Source organism: Brienomyrus brachyistius, chromosome 5, assembly GCF_023856365.1.
Source record: "Brienomyrus brachyistius isolate T26 chromosome 5, BBRACH_0.4, whole genome shotgun sequence".
NCBI classification, from domain to species: Eukaryota; Metazoa; Chordata; class Actinopteri; order Osteoglossiformes; family Mormyridae; genus Brienomyrus; species Brienomyrus brachyistius.
The window spans coordinates 10,975,693-10,993,713 of record NC_064537.1 but is presented as its reverse complement, the minus strand read 5'-3'; the positions used below and the strand labels follow the sequence as shown (position 1 = coordinate 10,993,713).

The window sequence follows — 18,021 nt, the reverse complement described above, 5'->3', positions numbered from 1 at the left end:
TGTGGGGGGGGGGGGGCGGGTGTTGGTGCAGACTCCTCGCTTCAGCCAGACACCTGGTGACCTCCGTGCACTCAGGGACACCAGTAGAACATTGTTCTCGACAGACTAATCAGCATGCAGAAGAGCAGCGTGAATGCTGAGCAGGGCTTCACCATGACATCCCAGGAATGCAGACAAGTCATTCCACAGTGCGTGGCAGGTGGGCTGCACTGGCCTCACTAGGGGGGGGGGGGGGGCAGAGCACCCACAGGCGTGTCACACACACACACACACACACACACACACACACACACACACACACACACACAGACCCAGGCAGGCAGGACAGGAAATCAAAAGCAGAAGACGTCGCCATATTTCATTTCGCTCACTGCGCAAAGACATTTCACTGCGAAATGCAATAATCATTCTTTTGATTCCACTGGAAGTATTTTAGGTATGTTGGTGCCTGTCTTACGCACTGCTGCAGAAACTGGTTTGCCCACAGAAATAAAAACAAAAACATTTAGCCACAACTGCACGTCTGAGGGGTGTCTAGGAACAAGGAACATTTTAGTGGGGTAATTACCAAACAAACCATGAAAAACACTGTTGATAAGAAAATTCTTAAAACACAACAGTAAAGGGCGACCATGTGGTTATCCAAAGCCCACACCAGGAAAGTTCAGCTTTAGTGATCAGGGTCTGGTGCCATCCAGTTTATAAATCCCACGCTCTGCAGGCTCAAACGCCAATACAATGAACTCAAGAAATGTGCATACCAGGCATCACTGAACAATTAAACTCACACCTGCCTGCTTTATCAATTATATATGATTAATCTCACAAATTAACACCTTTTCGACAATTTACCGGCAATGAAAATTTTCAAAACACACCACCTCTGCTTTTAAAAGCTAGTGGTCCGATATGGTGTCTAATTAAAAGCTAAGGACACTAGGTTTGTATAATAATAATAATAATAATAATAATAATAATGATTAATTATTATTATTATTGTAGCGTATTGCGTATTATAAAATACAAACACAAAACATTACCATTGTGACTGCAGTTTGACAGGAACGATCGCCGATTTAGTTATTCAGGAATGCTGCTTAATTATCTACCGATAATTACCACACAACCGCCAAGTGTTACACCCGTGTTAATCTAGACAGGCCTAATGTGTACAGTATACTGATCATAACGACCACCTGTCCCTTTATGATCTACCGGCCAGAAAGCGAAATTACAATTCATCTTTTCATTTGGAGCGCTATATTATTTATAATTATATTTTATTATATTTTTTGTGTGCCGTTTCATATTATGACTTATAAGTCGGTTTTGTTAATTACCATCGTCTCACGGACACTACGTCACTTGGCCATTGTCAGCCAGCGGGTGAGATTTGTTTCCACCTGCTGCTGCATGCGGGCGTCCGGGTACCGCATGGGCGGGTGCCAGCCTCTATAATGCCATCACTGTAATAAGATATTAATTATGACACGTATTTTAACAACAATGGATTAGAGCTGCCTATAGTATAAACTGACCAGTTACTGTCGATGATCCTGCAATAGAGTGAAAACACTGAACTGAACTATGCGGAAACGTCCCAGGCAGAGCTGGAGTCCCTAATGTAGTTGCGATGTTTTGCAATTGCGACCATGATCCGCAGAAAAGCCCGGCATCAAAGGGACCGGGAAGTTCATTTCCTGGTCGATAGGCGAAAACATCCATGCAGAACTGGTTTGACCTCGGCGAAGCGGAGCTCCACCTGCCCCCCGGGTATCCGGATCAGCCCCGCCCCTGGAATTTTATTATTATTATAGTCGCGGAAGTCATACGCATGAACAGGGTTCCGCTGCTTTTTGAAATCCGTTCTACGAATAAATACATTTTTGAAAATCTCTAAAAGTTTTAGTCCTCACTGAAACATACGTGCTGCAACATTAAATAAAACCTGTCGCGTAATATACATCTTCCACTGTACACTTTACCCTCGGCGCGAAAAACTTCCTGATAAGCGAAAAAAGAAAGAGATAGTACATATCTGATATGTGAATGAAAACGCACGTTTTGGCACTGCTGAACCCTGAAGTACTTTAGATTACGGCAAACAAAGAGTTTCACACTTCGCATAGCTCGTACATCCCTATACGAAAAGATTACAACAGTACTTTTGTAACACCGTAATCAAAGGATGTGAGGATGTGGTAACTTTATAAACGCAAGACGTAGCATAATATTACTTAATGCTGAACGATAGCAACAAGAACGATGAGAAGAAGAAGAATGAAAAATATTAAAATGACCTACCTTGAATTCGACTGACAGTTGCGGAGTATATTCGAGTGTCCAAAGCGCCCTGATCAAAGATGCCAACTGTTCAGTCACTTCACCCCTATCCTGCGGAGAGTCCTGACTTTTTACAATCCCATTAAATCCCCTCGGGTTGAAATCGGATTTATACTGCTCGAGACCGAGATACTCGGCAAGCAGGTCAGTATTGCTCAGGCACTGGACCACGGCATTCATGAAACAGGTGTTGCCATGATTTTTTAAACCCAGAACTCCCGGAGTTTTATCCCCGTAGCACCAAGACAGTCTCTCTTTTATAGATCCGTGGGAAGACAGCGTTACGCTTTTTTTAATCGTGTTCTCCTGAATTTCATCTTTAAGATTTCCTGAGTTTGCACTAAAGGTGCAAGGTGCGCTATTCCCAAAGCCGCCATCATCATCCTCTGCCTCCGCTGGATCCATGTCCCCTAAGTGCGCCAGAGTGCCTAAAGTTCTCAGAATCCTGTTCATGAAATTTCCCATCGACTTTAATGATTTCCTCCGGAAAACCTTGCCGGATTTCTGATTCTTTTCTTTGCGGCTCATCGTTTTGGTTTTCATCGCTTTCTTCGCTTTATCTTGCCTGTGATTATCCATGGTTATTTGTCACTGGAGGGGAGAGGGGGGCGGGATAATCGCAAGCGAACGTATCGGCTGGGAAAAGCGCTCCTACCTGTCCGCCTTCAAGTTCTTCCTTGGGGAAAAAAGCACAACAGCGTATCACACTGAAGGGGCACCGTTGCGGTGCCAAGGCACATGATTAGTGTCCCCCCGACATTCCGATGATTCCTTTAAGCTTGCGTGCGTCCTCCTTCTTCCTGTCGGCGGACACCTGTCATAACTGGAAAGGTGAGTTCATACCAACTCCATGCTCCGCGCACTTCCTCGTCTTTCCGGCTCGGACTCACTCGTCCGTCAGCGTCCGTGGCGATCCTCGCATGACTCCGGGCTCGGCTCTCCGGTGCGTGTTCCTGTTTGGCGGATCTCCGCTCCTGTTCCCTCCCACTTTGAATCTTATTAGCCTGGTTTAGTTTGAGTAGGTGCCGCTGTTCTGAGGGAAACTCTAGGACCGCCTGCAAAAAGGGATCGCACTGTGCGCGTTTGCAGGCAGACAGCCGGGCGCACGCATTTCTGCAACGCATTTATTTCGGCGCAGGTGCGGATATTTGAGCACGGATCATTAAAATTTAAGCCGATTACACGCCTCTTCTCCGTATTTCTTGTGGAACACATATCCCTGCTTGGTTAGGTCTATTGGTGATCTTTACTAATCACTGAACGCGGCAAATTATAATATAAATTATTTAACCTAATCAATGCACTGAAAATAACACCACAGAGACTACAAGCAGGGCAAAAGAAGATCTCATTATACAGCTTTGAATCGGCCTCACGTCGGAGAAATGCACCACTAAAGAATTTGGGAGCCCCCTGCTGTTTGGCTCGGAAATGATCATTCCGACTTAAAAGTGACTAAATCGTTTTGCCCTATGCGAATCTCATTTTAAAGAGCCTGACATTTAAAAAAAACCCACAAAATTCATGCTAGAAGAAAATGTGATTCTGAATAATATTTGGACGACAAGTCATCCAGAGTGTCAAAGGATAACAAATCTCCTGAATGACCACAGCGACTGAGCTACGCCGTTTCCGTTTCAATTTAATTTCACAGTTCACCAGTACCACAAATTAGACTCTTGTGACATCTCCCTGCGAGCCAATTTACTCATCTCTGTAACGTATATTTGGAAGGCGGTTATAGACTTATACTAAAGAGACCAATTAAAATACAATTTAAAGTTACGACAACAACGTGGTATTTAATTGGAGCATTACAGCAGATAGAGTATTCCGTATTCCAGATGGAATATTCTAGCAGGAATAACTGAGAACGCACTGCATTTCTCGAGAGAAGCATTAAATAATTCATAAACAGCTTAACTTTAGAAAACTGGAGGCCTCTATAATATGTCCCTAAAAAGTTCGACGCATGTGGGAATGAAGTACGTGATTTCAGGTCTTATGAATTTTGGCATGCATAGTTTTGTGTACATCATTAATGTAAGAATTTATAAATAAATATGTAGTTCTTCACTGGAAATATAGTATATTTGAATATCTATTTTCACCTTTTTAAGATAGTTGATGCAATTCCACATTTACAACATTTTTTTTGTCCTAAATGTCAGCATTGTTGTGCAATGTATTTGACTGTATTTTTTTATTTTCTTTTTTGCAATGTCATGTGGAATAAATACAGATAGATTTTGTAAAAAAGCATCCAAAAGTCCGGCTGGGTAATTGGGCTAATAATAGAATTGGATCACCGAAAAATAAATCCATTAAACTTGAAATGAAAGAGTGATCCCTATTGCCGTGATATCCTCTGTACTTGTCAGTGTTCCAGGCAATTCAATATGTTCAATAGGCAATTGAGTATGACTACGTTTAATGCTAAGGCAATTAGCAAAATGTACAAGTACAAAAATGAACCGCAAGCATCATTACGTGTGTTTGTTTCTTCTCAGTGAAGATCGCATTTATTCTGATGCATGAAAAATATGCTGCAATTAATCAAACGTATACATCTGCAACAATATGGAAAACTAGCAGGGGGGCTAGTCAAACGTCCCCGACAGTGAGGATGCTGGGACAGCGGTGGGGGGCATTCAGGAAGCATGGGGGTACTTCCACCTGAGCACAGCTCCGTCTGCACTGGTGCTGATGATGTACTTGTTGTTGGGGCAGATGCTGACACTGGTGATACTGCCACTATGCCCAATGCCGACGTGTGTCACTTCCCCCTCAGTGTACCCCCACACCTTAACCAGCTTCTCATCACCCCCTGCAGAGACACCCCCACACACACAATCACAGACAAACACACACAAACACACACAGATTGTGCCTCGTAACAAGGTCACTTTCTGCTTGTTTGCTCTCTTTATTTGGCCGTTATAGTGACTTTCAATCTAAATAAGTTTCCGATAAGATAAACAGTGTGTTTACTTTCATAAAACGTAGAATACACGATGATACATTTTAAGCCACGTTTACATATGATGATTTATGATTTATTTAGTGATTTTAAAAACAATAGCTAAAAGATCTTGTCCATATTTTTCATAGAGCTGCGCTGGTGAATCTTCATGTTAAATGTATCAGTGGTAACTGAAGTATCAATCCACATTCATGTTAATGTAAGATGAATGTTACAAGCACGATCTCGCTGTGCTCACGGCAAAGCTGCAAACATACCTGTGACAAAGTGCTTTCCCTCGGGTGAAATATGCATGCCGTTTACGGAGCCCGAGAGTGAGCCCTCCAGCTCCCTGATGGCAGAGCCGTCATACACCTCCCAGTAGGTAATCTAGTCCAGGGAGACAAGAAAATCCTCCTAAAATACTCTTTGCCAATAATGTTTGTGAATAACGCACGGTATCATGTACGGGGCTATGGTGCTACTAGAAACTGAATTTCCCAGAGGAACCTTCCCGAGGGATTAATAAAGTTTTCCACCTACCACAAACTAAAGTTTTGACTAAAATGACTAAAAAATACCAATTTATTGTGTAACTAGAATCACCAGTTTCTCCCTAAACGTCCTTACGTATAAATATCTCTGTTCGTAAGTTAGGATGGTCCATCTGCACGTTCGCACTATAACAGAGAATGTGTAACTATAAGAAATGTGCCAATCACTTTGTAATAGATGGCAACTAATAATCTGTTACTCTAAAAGCAGGCTAATTGTCTGTGGGGTCATGTGACATCTGCCTCTACATTCAGGAGTGACTGTAACTTTGAGTAATTTATAGCTCGGGGTAACAACACTCTCTGCAGTATCAATATAATTTCCATGACAATAAAAACACTCTGCATCCATGATGTAATACTGCACATTCAGGTCGTCTCGGTCAGTTTGAGCTGTGCTTCATGGTAAATGTAGAGTGTGTGCATTTGTTTGTAGCAGCTGATATTTATTTCCGAATTAGCTGTAAGCTGAATTTTCTCTATTCCCTGAAAGGTGATGACACAACTCCTAAGAACCCTAGTGGTCATATGGACATATGAAGCAGAACAACAATCAAATTGGAAATTCTGCAGCTGGTTATGGCCCATGGGTTAGATTCAAATTATTAAACATTGTATTGCCTTATTTTTTTAAACAATAGATGAGGAGATAGATGAATGGATATATTGGCCTATCTTCTAAATTATGTATCTACGTGACAAATGTAGTCATACATTCTTCTGTGAATAAACCATAATGAGAAAGCTAAATATTTTAAGGGAAATATCAACAGGAGAAACTCTAACTCCAGAGAATGCTGGTTCACTTTGAGACTGGCATCCTGTAGAGGGGGGGAGGGGGGTGTACACCAGTTTGGCTGCCTGTGATTGGTTGATGGCCACCACATGACCCTGACCTGGCTTAGTGGTCAGAAGAGGACAGGCTGGATGGGTACTGCTTCAATGTTCATACAATAACACTATAGTCACAGTTAAGACATGTACTTGCAGTCAGAAGATTTTCTTTTTTAATTGTCATTTAAAAAAATTGCCAAGCAGGTCCTACCTCCCTGGAAGACTCAGTTAAGGAGAATGAACATTAATAATAATTCAGCAGTATATATGTTGGTGATAGTGGCCCCAGTGTAAGCGGAAGGTTTAATTCCCTTTAAACTGGTTAATTCCTGCAGTTACCCTTCTGATAAATTACCCCAACATTCAAAAATACCAAAGAACACAAGACGGACACAACAGCATTAATTTACCATCCTCACCTTTTATGGTTGCAGTGGGCTTCTATTGTTTTGTATGCATGTAAACATTTTTTACCATTGTGAAAAGAATCAGAAAAATGCAGAGCTTCTAAAATATGCCGTTGCCCAAAATGTCATGTAAGCGTGTCCAAAAGGCCCCCTCAGACAGCGCCTGGTCCAAGATACCCCCACTCCAGTCGGGTGCGTACACGACCCCGCCCTCAGGCCGTCACATGGCCACGCCGCTCCTATCAGAGAGCGAGAGACAGCAGTAGGTGCCCATCCTGGCACTGTCTGTGTTCTGCTCCCCCTGCACGACTGCAGGCTGCCTTGCTGCACGGCGGCAATCAGAAGTAAATCAAAGACGGCGTTGTACGCATTGCTTCGGATTGCGCTGCTGTTAGGGCTAGTTGCACTGCCACGCATTAGATTCGTAATTCTGTATCCGTCTTGGGCTGGAGTGATATATCACAGAGGAAACTAGCATTCAAAACTCTGCTGCCAAAGCATCTAAATGTACTCGGTTCCATTTATCTTGTTCCTTCACTTAGCAACTTATTTTCCTACAGTAATCCACTTATATAGTCCTTGAGTAAAAATAATCCTCCCCTTGGTTAATGGATCTCTCCAAAAGTATATGCGAGGTATGACGTGCATTTCAAATCACTCCCCGCTGCTACAGACACAGATGCTTGGATTGTGTTTATCAGGACATTAGAGTCAAGTGTGAAAATCTGAAGCAGACATCAAATATTTACTATATTTGAACATTTAACAGACGCTTTTGTCCACAGCAGTATAAATGTTGGGATTAGGATAAAGGGTCAGACAGCGGACCTTGCTCAAGGGCCCAGCAGTGATATGATTCAGTTAGTGATGGGATTTGAACCCACAACCAACCTCCATAAGCTACAGTGGAATCTAAGCTATGAGGCTTATAAAGGCCACTGTGCAAAAGCAGTATTACCTCATTTGACCTCTAGTTGAAATCAAACTCAATAAGGTGTGAGCACAAGTATAACCATACACACCTCTGAAGAGGCAATGCAAGCTGGTCCAAGAATATCTCCAAATGTCTGTCTAGAGTTGCTGCCCGTGACTGGAGCCAAGACCACTGTCCCTCACGTCGACATCTTCACTAGGCTGCGGCACGGAGACGCTCAGATCTGTTTGGTGAATTTAATTATGGACACTGTCCGTCCTTAGACAGACAGTGCGGCCGCTCCTCGAGCGAGCAGATGGTGCCTCTGGCACGCCGCCAGCTGGCTGGCACGACCGACTGCGACCGTGCGACGGCGGCGAGCCAGAGCCTCTTAGCGGCTCCGTCCCTGGGGTGGGCCCAGCATCCGGCAGGCCCGCACCAGCCAATCAGCAGCCGTTCCTCAGCTTGCAGTTTGTCACACGCCCTAACAGTCTGGAGACATTCGTTTGAGTCTGTCCGCTAGCCTGGTTCCACCCGTCCGCACATCAGACACGGGCATCTATGCTTGCCTGAAGAGCTGGTGCACACCGTGGAGGACAGCTGACCTAGATAAATATCGCTTGGCGCCCTCCTTGTTTACTCTCCCTGGTGATCAGTTGAGCTTCTTTCAAACCCTTGTAGCCCCCCTCTGCTCTCAGTTTTCTCTCCTACTGCACCCCACCCCCCCCCCCCGACACTCAACCTAACGCCCCCGGCGCTCAGAGACTCTTCCTCCCCTTGCATCTGCCCCCACTGCACCTTGTTTCAAGTATCAAACTTCCTGAAGTCCACTAGTGGTGCCTCTGATCCGTCCTTCCCAGTCCCGCTGCGCTTACCGCTCTCTCACTCTTTAATTCATTTCTCTTCACTTGGACCTTTTCCATCAGAGTTCAGATTGGCCGTGTAGTTCCACTGTTTCGCCTCAGCCTCCTTTACTCCTTTACCTGGTTAAAAATCTTGGCGCTTGCTGCCCACGTCTCTGGTCTTCAGGAGTTCTTATCGCACAGCAGCCCACTGGATCACCAACTGCGTAGCTTTCATCTTGGTGACCCCCGCCGAACCTGCCAGTCTCTCACTCTGCCGGCTACCCGTCCCTTTGATCTTCCATACCTCTGGCACTGTGGACCTAGTTAACCGCTCAGTTCTCCCATCCTGCCTCAGGGACCTTGGGAACTATCAAATGGAGCTCTTCTGGTTTCCTTATTCCTGTATGACCGCATGTGTCGGTCGCTTAGCAGGATGTCTGTCAGGGGTCAGTCCTGAGAGATTCAGTCTTTTCAATATACACGTTTCTTAAAATGTCTTAAGGAAAATCCTATTAAGTTCATGTTGACAGTGTGAGACCTCCTTTGACATTTCCTCCTATAACTCTCACATATTTCATATTCTGGGAGGTTAAAAAAAAAAAGTTCTCCGAGGGTCTTACAAGGATAACACTCAATTAATCGCAGAAAAGGCAAAGAGTGCAAATAGAAAATTCATATAAAAATGCAATAAGCTGAAAGTTACTGAATTTAAACTGGATTTTAAAGCACCTTTGTAACCTTTTGCTGAATCTTGTACGATTTGGTACCTTGTGTTTCACTTTACTGAGGCTTGGATTGCAGCCTGGTTTCTTAAAGCAAATTATTTGCCGAACACCAGAACAATATGCTGTAATGGGTAACAATGACTGACACATAAGGCCTATTAGGCATCAGCTGAAGGGACACCTCTCCCTAATAACTCATCCGTAATCTAGGACCTGAAACACGTGCCGCTTAAATTTCCATATCATGGTTTTGCGTTACTTGTCACTGAGGCTATTCTATTTTTGACTCTGTGTATCAGATTTACACTTCAGCTTATCTGAAAAACTCTTTCCCAGATTCTGGAAGGGGTGTGAATGTCACGTCTGGCTTCGAGGTCAGAGTCGTGACTGCAGATACTGTAGAAGGCTCATTCGCGGGATTCACAGGCCGAATGGGCTCCCGTCATGTGAAGATGAATCTTTAAATGTATCCCACTTATCTCCTGCAGTCTGTAAGTCTAGACAGCTCCACAATCTTCCCTTGTGAGTCTGTGAGACACCTTTGTGTTACAGTGTATCCTGCCCTCCGTTACTCATTTTGTCCACCTGCCGTTTTCAGTTAAGCTGCCAGCTTAGTTCAGACATGATTGCTGGACAGTACAGAGACTAAACGAAACAGTCGAACTCAATCTTCCACAGAATACAATGACACAAACATGTTTTCAAAAACAAGTACTAAAGTGGTTAAATGAATAAACCCTAACCCAAAAGTTGACAAGTGTAATCGCAGTGGCAGAGACCAAACTGTAAGGGATGGTTACCCGATCCCCAATTAGCTGAAGACTCAATGCCTCAGCTCAGGAAACTCTAGAATGCGATGTCACTCTTATAGCAGGTCGGGAATTCATCCTTTGGATTCATTCATCCAATGAAATTCTTCATACCACTCTGGGGAACTTAACTCTTAAATCCTAATTCACTAATAATCAGGGGTGGAAATTCTAGGTCAAAAAAATAAAAATCCAGACCAAGATTTTGTTTCGACTAGCCGGTAGAGTGCTCTGTGACTGTGACTTTATGCGCAGCTGGTTGGTTGAAACAAAATCTTGGTCCGGATTTTTGCATTCTGGACCTGAACTATCCCCCTCTGCCAGTAATAATCATATTATATCCATAACGGCTTTAAAGGACTGAATATAATAGGGTGAGTAAATGAGTAGGGAGTCAAATGGGGCTAGAGACTGGTGATGAACTCAAAAGTCAGAATATTAGCAGGAAGCGTGTCACAGGATGATAAAACTGCTGTAATCGAATCCAGGTTCAGCGCTGATCCCAAAGAAGCCATGTGTTGTAAAAGCTGCACTTCTGTGGTTCACTGCTACGCCCAGCCCACGGTGACAGAAGTCCTACCTTTCTGTCGGTCCCGCTGGTGATGATCTGGTACTCCTCCGGGTGGTAGCACACAGCCCTGAAGAGTGTGTTGGCCAGGACCATCTTATATCTCACAAAGCGGCTACCGAGAGAGGGATATGAGCGTTCTGACCCTGCAGGTGGCTCCACACGTGGGTCTCAGACAAGAGGGAGGGAAGTCCTCACTCACACCAGGTCCCAGACGATGCAGGCCCCATCCGAGCTCGCCGTGACACACTCCTTGTCATCGCTCTTCACCCTGATGCAGGTGATGGTCGCCTTGTGCTCCTTCATGGTGTCCACAAGCTGGTGAGACCCTGGAAATATCTGCCAGACTCGCACCTAGACACAGAGCGTCTCGCACCTTAAATAAACTCAGAATCTAAAACGGAAGCATTCATAGCATTTTGCCAGGTGCTGAAACCTGGCAGTATGTTTTTAAATTGACATTTAATTGCAGATTCACAGTAACTTACATAACTTTCTGTTCTTACCATTTATACAGTTAGACATGTGGCAGGAAATGCAAAAGTAAGATTATTCCGTGATTCTAAACCTGTATGTACACAACCATCCTTTTCATTGATGCATAGCTAATATGAATACTGTTGTATTGTATATGTTTTGTGGGGTTTTTTTGCCCAAGAGACATTACCTGGCCCTCCCCTCCTCCACTGACTATCCTCCGGCAGTCTCTGGTGCCCGCAATAGCCGTCACGCTCATGCTGTGGGCGTTGTGAATGATGCCACTCAGCGTGCCACTCTCAGGAGTGAAAATACGAATTTTCCCATCATTCCAAGCTGGAAGACAAAACAAACTACAGATGGTGGCACAGGAGGTACTGCTCTCGTTCGGCAACTGAAGGATTGCAGGTTCGAGCGCTGGTTCCTCCTGACCCCATCAAAGTGTCCTTGAGCAAGACACTGAACCCCAAATTGCTCCCGGTGAGCAGGTTGGCACCTTGCATGGCAGCCTCCGCCACCGGTGTGTGAATGAGTGTGTGGATGGGTGAATGTGAGGCATGAAATGTAAAGCACTTTGAGTACTCGTAGGAGTAGAAAAGCGCTATATAAATGCAGTCCATTTACCATTTACTTGAATTGTATTTTACTGATTTATTCTGTACGCAGTGGTAAACGGTGAATAATAGGAGATTAAATATTAACAACTCCTTTTTTTGGACAATCTTCTACACATTGTATCTTACAAACAAAATGCAGCTTCTCTGAATCAGTGGTCTTGGGAACATCATCATTATAGACATTTCTCTTTTTAATTTGATAGGTTTCACTCAAATCTTGACTGATGTGGCTTATTTAGTTTTTTTTGAAATTGAGAAATTTCCAAATCTTTTATGTGAGATTTTGTGATGTGATATAGAGACCAAAAACATAGATGCACCACAAAAGCACTATACTAGTTCTTAGTTAAGCACTTGAATATATACATCTATTTTCCATACTTCTTACGCAGTACAGGGACACAAGACTTGAATGTATTAACGTTTAAATGATTTTGTCACAACTGACTCAGCACAAGTTATTGAACTTTTGTTACACATATTGGACCCCATGTGACCCTTCTACAAGCATGGTGACACAACCCAAGGTCAGATTGCCCCTGTCTGGAGAAGCAGGTGAGATGTTCTCCATACAATGAGGGCTCACCCACATGACTCACTGGCCTGGCATCAGTTTGAGGAAGGTTCTAATCCATCCCATAGCGACAGATACTCCCACGTCAGACCCCGAAGCCTCTTAACCCACCGCTAATGATGCTCTTTCCGTCCCTCATAAAATCCACAGCGTTACAGGCCATGTTGGGGACCGTGATGCGCAGCAGCTCCTTGGACGTCTCCGAGTGCCACACCCGGATATCATCTTGGGAGCATGTGGCGAACAGCTCAGACGTGGCGCTGAGAGAAAGTGATAACAAGTGATACTTTTCCATTTTAAGGTGGGCTAATGTCAGTTTGACTGACAGATCCTTTAAGAGGAACCGCAGGACAGTCGATCAAGTGGTTCAAGTAAAGTTGACCTATAGCGCCACCTGGTGGCGCGAATGCAAGACACCACACGAGGAGACGCAAAGTAGTGCACGTTTTTTTTTCCGTGGCTGCCTGCTCACACTGCTTAACTTTACGTGGATTCCAGGTGTCAGCTGGTGTGTCACTCACAAGGGGAAGACGACGCCTTTCACTGCGCTGTTGTGGCTCGTAGCGATGAGCTCCTCTTTGAAGTCCATGTAGTTGCAGCGATAGATCTGCGCGGCGTCCGTACCGACGAAGAACTGGTGGCCCTCACCCCGGAGAGCAACTGAAGTTACCCCTCCCTCCAGCTGCACTTTCCTGTCCGAGAACCGAATAATGCATGTGTGGTCCGTATCCATCCATGTCTATACTGTAAATCACCAACAGGTGGCGCTGCAGTGAAGGAACTGGCGCAAAATGCAGCAAGGTTCATTTCACAGGAGGACTGGCTCCTTTGGCCAAGGCACATTTAACCTCGGCTGCTGGACTTTTACACGTGGAGGAGGACGTACATGAAGGTTGATGAAGAAGCTGTCCGTGCTTAATGTTCACCTGTGAACTTACCTGAGGGTTTTAAAGTTAGACCCTGAGGACAGGGTGCACATGCCGTCGCCTGAGCCGACCAGGATGTCGCCCGTCTTCAGCATGCTCAGGGAGTTCACTCCCTGCGCAAACGACAGGATGTCACCTCAGGCTACGCCAGTCCGCACCACCACGGCAGAGAACAGCACTACCTGACATAAACTATCATGGAGAGTTAGGCGGCACATGCAACAACGGCACGATTTCCCCAGAGGGCCGAACAAAGTATCGCTATCATTCTCTATGAAAACCACAAAGGGACAGTCATTTATTTCCAAAAACCACCACAGGCAAAATTCCATCCATCCATCTTCTGTAACTGCTTATCCTATTCAGGGTCGCGGGCGGTCCGGAGCCTACGGGCGCAAGGCGGGGAACAACCCAGGATGGGGCGCCAACCCATCGCAGGGCACACACACACACACGCACCATTCACTCACACAAGCACACATACGGGCAATTTGGTGACTCCAGTTAGCCTCAGCATGTGTTTGGACTGTGGGGGCGGGGAACCGGAGAACCCAGAAGAAATCCCATGGCAACACGGGGAGAACATGCACACTCCACACACATGGAACCAGTGTTTGTATTACTGATGTAAATTATACCTCTTATACAATAACGTCAAATACTCCTCTATGATCTCCTTCAGAGCTTTAATGGGAAACCATTTAAACTTGTATTATCTAAAGAGAGAAATGCAGAAAATATCAGCTTTATTTACTGTTGCGTATATTATTTTCATTACTTTAATGATGTACCTATTCGGTGGCATTGAATATAAAGCCCACTTGAAACCAGTCATTTCCAGAGTTTGCCTCAGACCTACTGACCACCACTCAACATTGTCTATCCGAATTAATGGGCCTTTCCATTTGTCACATTAGTACCATTTCCTGTTCTCCTTCTGAGACAAAACGAGCACGTCTTTGACGAGGGTTGAACCGATTAACAACTGAGGGCAGAACCCCAGTCTTCACCAACCTTGCTGAATTTCTGCTTCACTGGCCAGCAGCTGTTGAGGAGTTTGGTCCTGAGATTGACTTTGAGAACATCACCGCTGCTCGTACCACAGTAGAAGAAATCGTCATCTTCTGCAATCTGCGATACCCCATGTCAATAAAAGCTACACTCTTAGAAGGATTCTATTCAAGTGTACATCTGTTTCACTTTACAGGTGCTCAAACCGAGCTTCTCGTAAGCATTCAGACTTCAGTTTTAAAACTACAAAAAGTGTCAGGCACATTTGTGAGACGTTCAGGCAGCGTGACGTTTGGAAGGTAACCTCACCACCACGCATTTCACTACCCTCTTCAGCTGTCCTGTCTGGCATTCTGTGGGACGTATCTTCCTGTTGGGAAGGTCGAGTTCCCAGACACGGAGCGTACCACTGCCGAAAAACACATCATCACCATGGTTAACATCTAAGTCATCACAAGCCACATTTAAATGTCATTATAAAAAGTCTAAATCTCGATTAGCAACCGTGATTCAATTTAACTTAAGCGCAGACATTGAGGAATCTAGATTTATGGCTTAAATAAACGTAATTACCTTTGTAGTCTAAATAAATTTAATCACCTTGTGCATATTGTTAGACAAAAGCTACTGTCGTTTGTATCTAGTTTATAAAACACCGAGAATCTACATCACTGAAATCTACAATGATGAGGGCAAATGGAATAAAAACTATACAAATATGTTTAGGATTGTTTGTGATCATTTTCTCTTTTTTTTGGCTTTCGGATTTTTTTTCTGCTGTTATTTTTCTAGACGCCGTGGGATTTGACAGTATGACCAACGCTGATTACGCTCATAATCGAGTTCACTTGCTATAAATGACCTACTTCCCAGCAGACACAAACACATCATCGCTCTTGTTGGAGAAGCGAAGGGCCAGACAGTGACCGGCGCTCTGTGCTGAAGCTGGACTCCCACAAATAGCTTCTTTCTTTTCAATATTCCACACAACTATACTGGGAAAAAAAGCACAATATTCACATGCATGACCACAAATAAAACACAAATAAACCTCACTGTCTTTAAATCCTACGTGCATATCTGTGTCTTGTTTTTTTATCCATCTCTTGCTCTTTGCTTCTTCGGCGGGAAACCTACCTGTCATCATCCTGACCCCCCAGAGATACAAGATACTTGTCATTAGGGGAGAATGCGAGATCCTCTACTTTGACTTTGTGGAGCTGCAGCCTGGCATGAATTGTCCTTTGAGGAAAATCCCAAATTATGATATCTGCCTGTCGGGAGAAGGGAAAAAAAACATACAAGGAAGCACAAAATAGGTTTCCATATTTAGCAGAGAAGTATGGTAGCAGTAGCTGCTGCTGTAAAAATTCTTTGCTTGGTACATCCTGCAAAACCATGGCAAACAATGACAACAGAGGAACATGAACAATACACCAAGAATCTTAATAAACAAGTTAATCACTTTTCACGGTTTGACTTTATGTTTTGTGATACAGTATACACGAGATAAACTACAATAAGATATTTTGGAGGATGCGGGCATCGATCCCGCTACCTCTCGCATGCTAAGCGAGCGCTCTACCATTTGAGCTAATCCCCCACTAGTACGTAAACCGCCCGCAGCGCGCTCCCGAGAGGCAATATTTGTGCATGATTTGTCTAGTGGGTTTCAGTGTAATTAATGAGTACGTACCCTAAAGCCCATGAAGGTGACTTGGCCGGATGCAATGTAGCGTCCACTTTTGGAGACTGCTACACAAGAGACGTTATTGGTGTGTCCATGCAGGAACTGCTGTTTGCCGTTTGTGAGACTCTTAAGTATAACTGTGGAGCCCAACGGATAAATAAGATGTTCCCGATCGGGGTGCACTCGAAGACCGGAAAAGACACGTCCTACAAAAGCCAAGGTAGCGGTTAGCGTCATACGTCGAAGAATTACGGCACCAATACGTGATACATCGCTAGTATGATTTTTAAAAGTCTGCAATTAAAGCACAATCCTAACTGTTAAGTGCTATCATCAATGAAATAAAATATCAGGGAAATGTTCCTGGTTAGCAGAAATACAGTATGTTGGTCTTGTAAACACACATTTTTGAAATTTAAAGAAATGTTTCCAGCATAGAGTTACCATATAGCCTTATTTTTAGTAACATGTATAGTGTATATGTAGCTGCCGAAAGTTTACCATTAAATCCAACGACCGCTTCAAGTTCAAGCTGTGGTACTTCTTGCGCGTCTCCAGACATGATTTTGTTTTCCATTAATCAGCAATATGTCCACCTTTCAGCGCTCGATTGCTCGTTTAAAGTTTTTCTCACGTTTTTTTCTCAATGTAAAATGAACTGTAACACAGCAACGGGTGCATTTGTTTGGGTCCGTTTCTAGGAGACGATCACGTGGGACCGGAGGTAAATAATCTACCCGTTGCCCTCTTGTGGCACGGGTCTGTCTGATCAAATTCCAGGCGATGTCGATGATTTAAAATTTAAATATGGCACGATGGAGTTTATCATTTATAATTGCTAATCATACGTCTTTAACCTTAATAATGACCTTCCCTTAACTGCTGTGTACAACCGAAGGCATTTTATTGGAAAACAACGTCAACTGAAGATAAGCATCATCGACAGTGAAAATTGATAGAGGATAATTCAAATATTTATATATTCACCAATTCAACGAGAAAAAAGAAACAGAAGATAAAGTCTGTAATAGATAGATAGATCGATTGATTAATTGATTGATTGATTGATTCTCCCCAAGACGGCCTGCCCTGGGAGCAGCTAAAATCACACTCTCTCTTGCATGGTTCAGCTGTTTACTCACCATTTCACTGTTCACTGCATTTTCTTGCCACCTGGCCCACATCCAGAATGAAGCAGGACCTGTCTGACTGAATACTGATCACCGTCTCACCTGAGCAGTGACACTGCCATTGTTTACCATCTCCAGTTCGAAAGTATGTGATGCTTCCTTCGCAGAATCCAACCTCGAGTTCAGGAACGCACCACATACCCACAGAGTCAAATAAGCTTCTAAGGTGACTTTTGTAAGGCATTAACATTTGTATCATATTATTTACACCAAGCCTCCTCATCCACTGTTTTCAGAAGTAGGACAGTATCTCATATCCCACAAGGCAGAATGTAAACCTATAGAATTAAAATATGTTATCTGTTGTTACTGCGTAACTTTTATTTACGTTCCTCCCCCTGTGCAGCCCAAAGTAAAGACTTGAAATTCTCGATTACTAAAAGTAACTTTTACTAAAAGTATATTTTAGATTATAATTCATTTTAAACAGCAGCATGTCTTACACAGAATACAAACACCCTACTAACAGTCTTCTTCAGCAGAATATCCTGACATATATAAGAGCTTCTTTTTACATACAAACAGACTATTCATGATAATCCTATTTTTAATAGGGTTGTGCCCGTTGTACGTTTC

At 43.8% G+C, this 18,021-nt stretch overlaps 2 protein-coding genes and 1 non-coding gene across 4 annotated transcripts in view; all 3 read right to left on the bottom strand.

The window, feature by feature from the left end:
• usp43a (ubiquitin specific peptidase 43a) overlaps positions 1-3,668 on the bottom strand; it is a 71,890-nt gene extending 68,222 nt beyond the window's left edge. Inside the window, exon 1 of one of the 2 annotated variants that reach the window (XM_049013814.1) lies at positions 2,305-3,668. In XM_049013814.1, coding sequence (XP_048869771.1) covers positions 2,305-2,922 — 618 coding nt within the window. In that variant the 5' untranslated portion in view covers positions 2,923-3,668. The remainder of the gene's footprint in view (positions 1-2,304) is intronic. The other variant, XM_049013813.1, reaches the window with a different exon arrangement.
• A 1,166-nt stretch (positions 3,669-4,834) lies between these two features.
• On the bottom strand, positions 4,835-16,936 carry cfap52 (cilia and flagella associated protein 52). The gene is made up of 14 exons (XM_049015732.1): positions 16,757-16,936; positions 16,262-16,461; positions 15,703-15,839; positions 15,432-15,560; positions 14,875-14,974; positions 14,569-14,685; positions 13,567-13,667; positions 13,150-13,320; positions 12,740-12,888; positions 11,628-11,773; positions 11,163-11,314; positions 10,973-11,075; positions 5,584-5,695; positions 4,835-5,170 (listed from the first exon to the last, which is right to left on the bottom strand). The coding sequence occupies exons 1-14, from the start codon at positions 16,830-16,832 to the stop codon at positions 4,995-4,997; spliced, it is 1,869 nt and encodes a 622-aa protein (XP_048871689.1). The 5' UTR covers positions 16,833-16,936; the 3' UTR covers positions 4,835-4,994.
• On the bottom strand, positions 16,096-16,168 carry trnaa-agc (transfer RNA alanine (anticodon AGC)). The gene has a single exon. It is a non-coding gene; the product is annotated as a tRNA-Ala (tRNA).
• Positions 16,937-18,021: the final 1,085 nt, after the last annotated feature.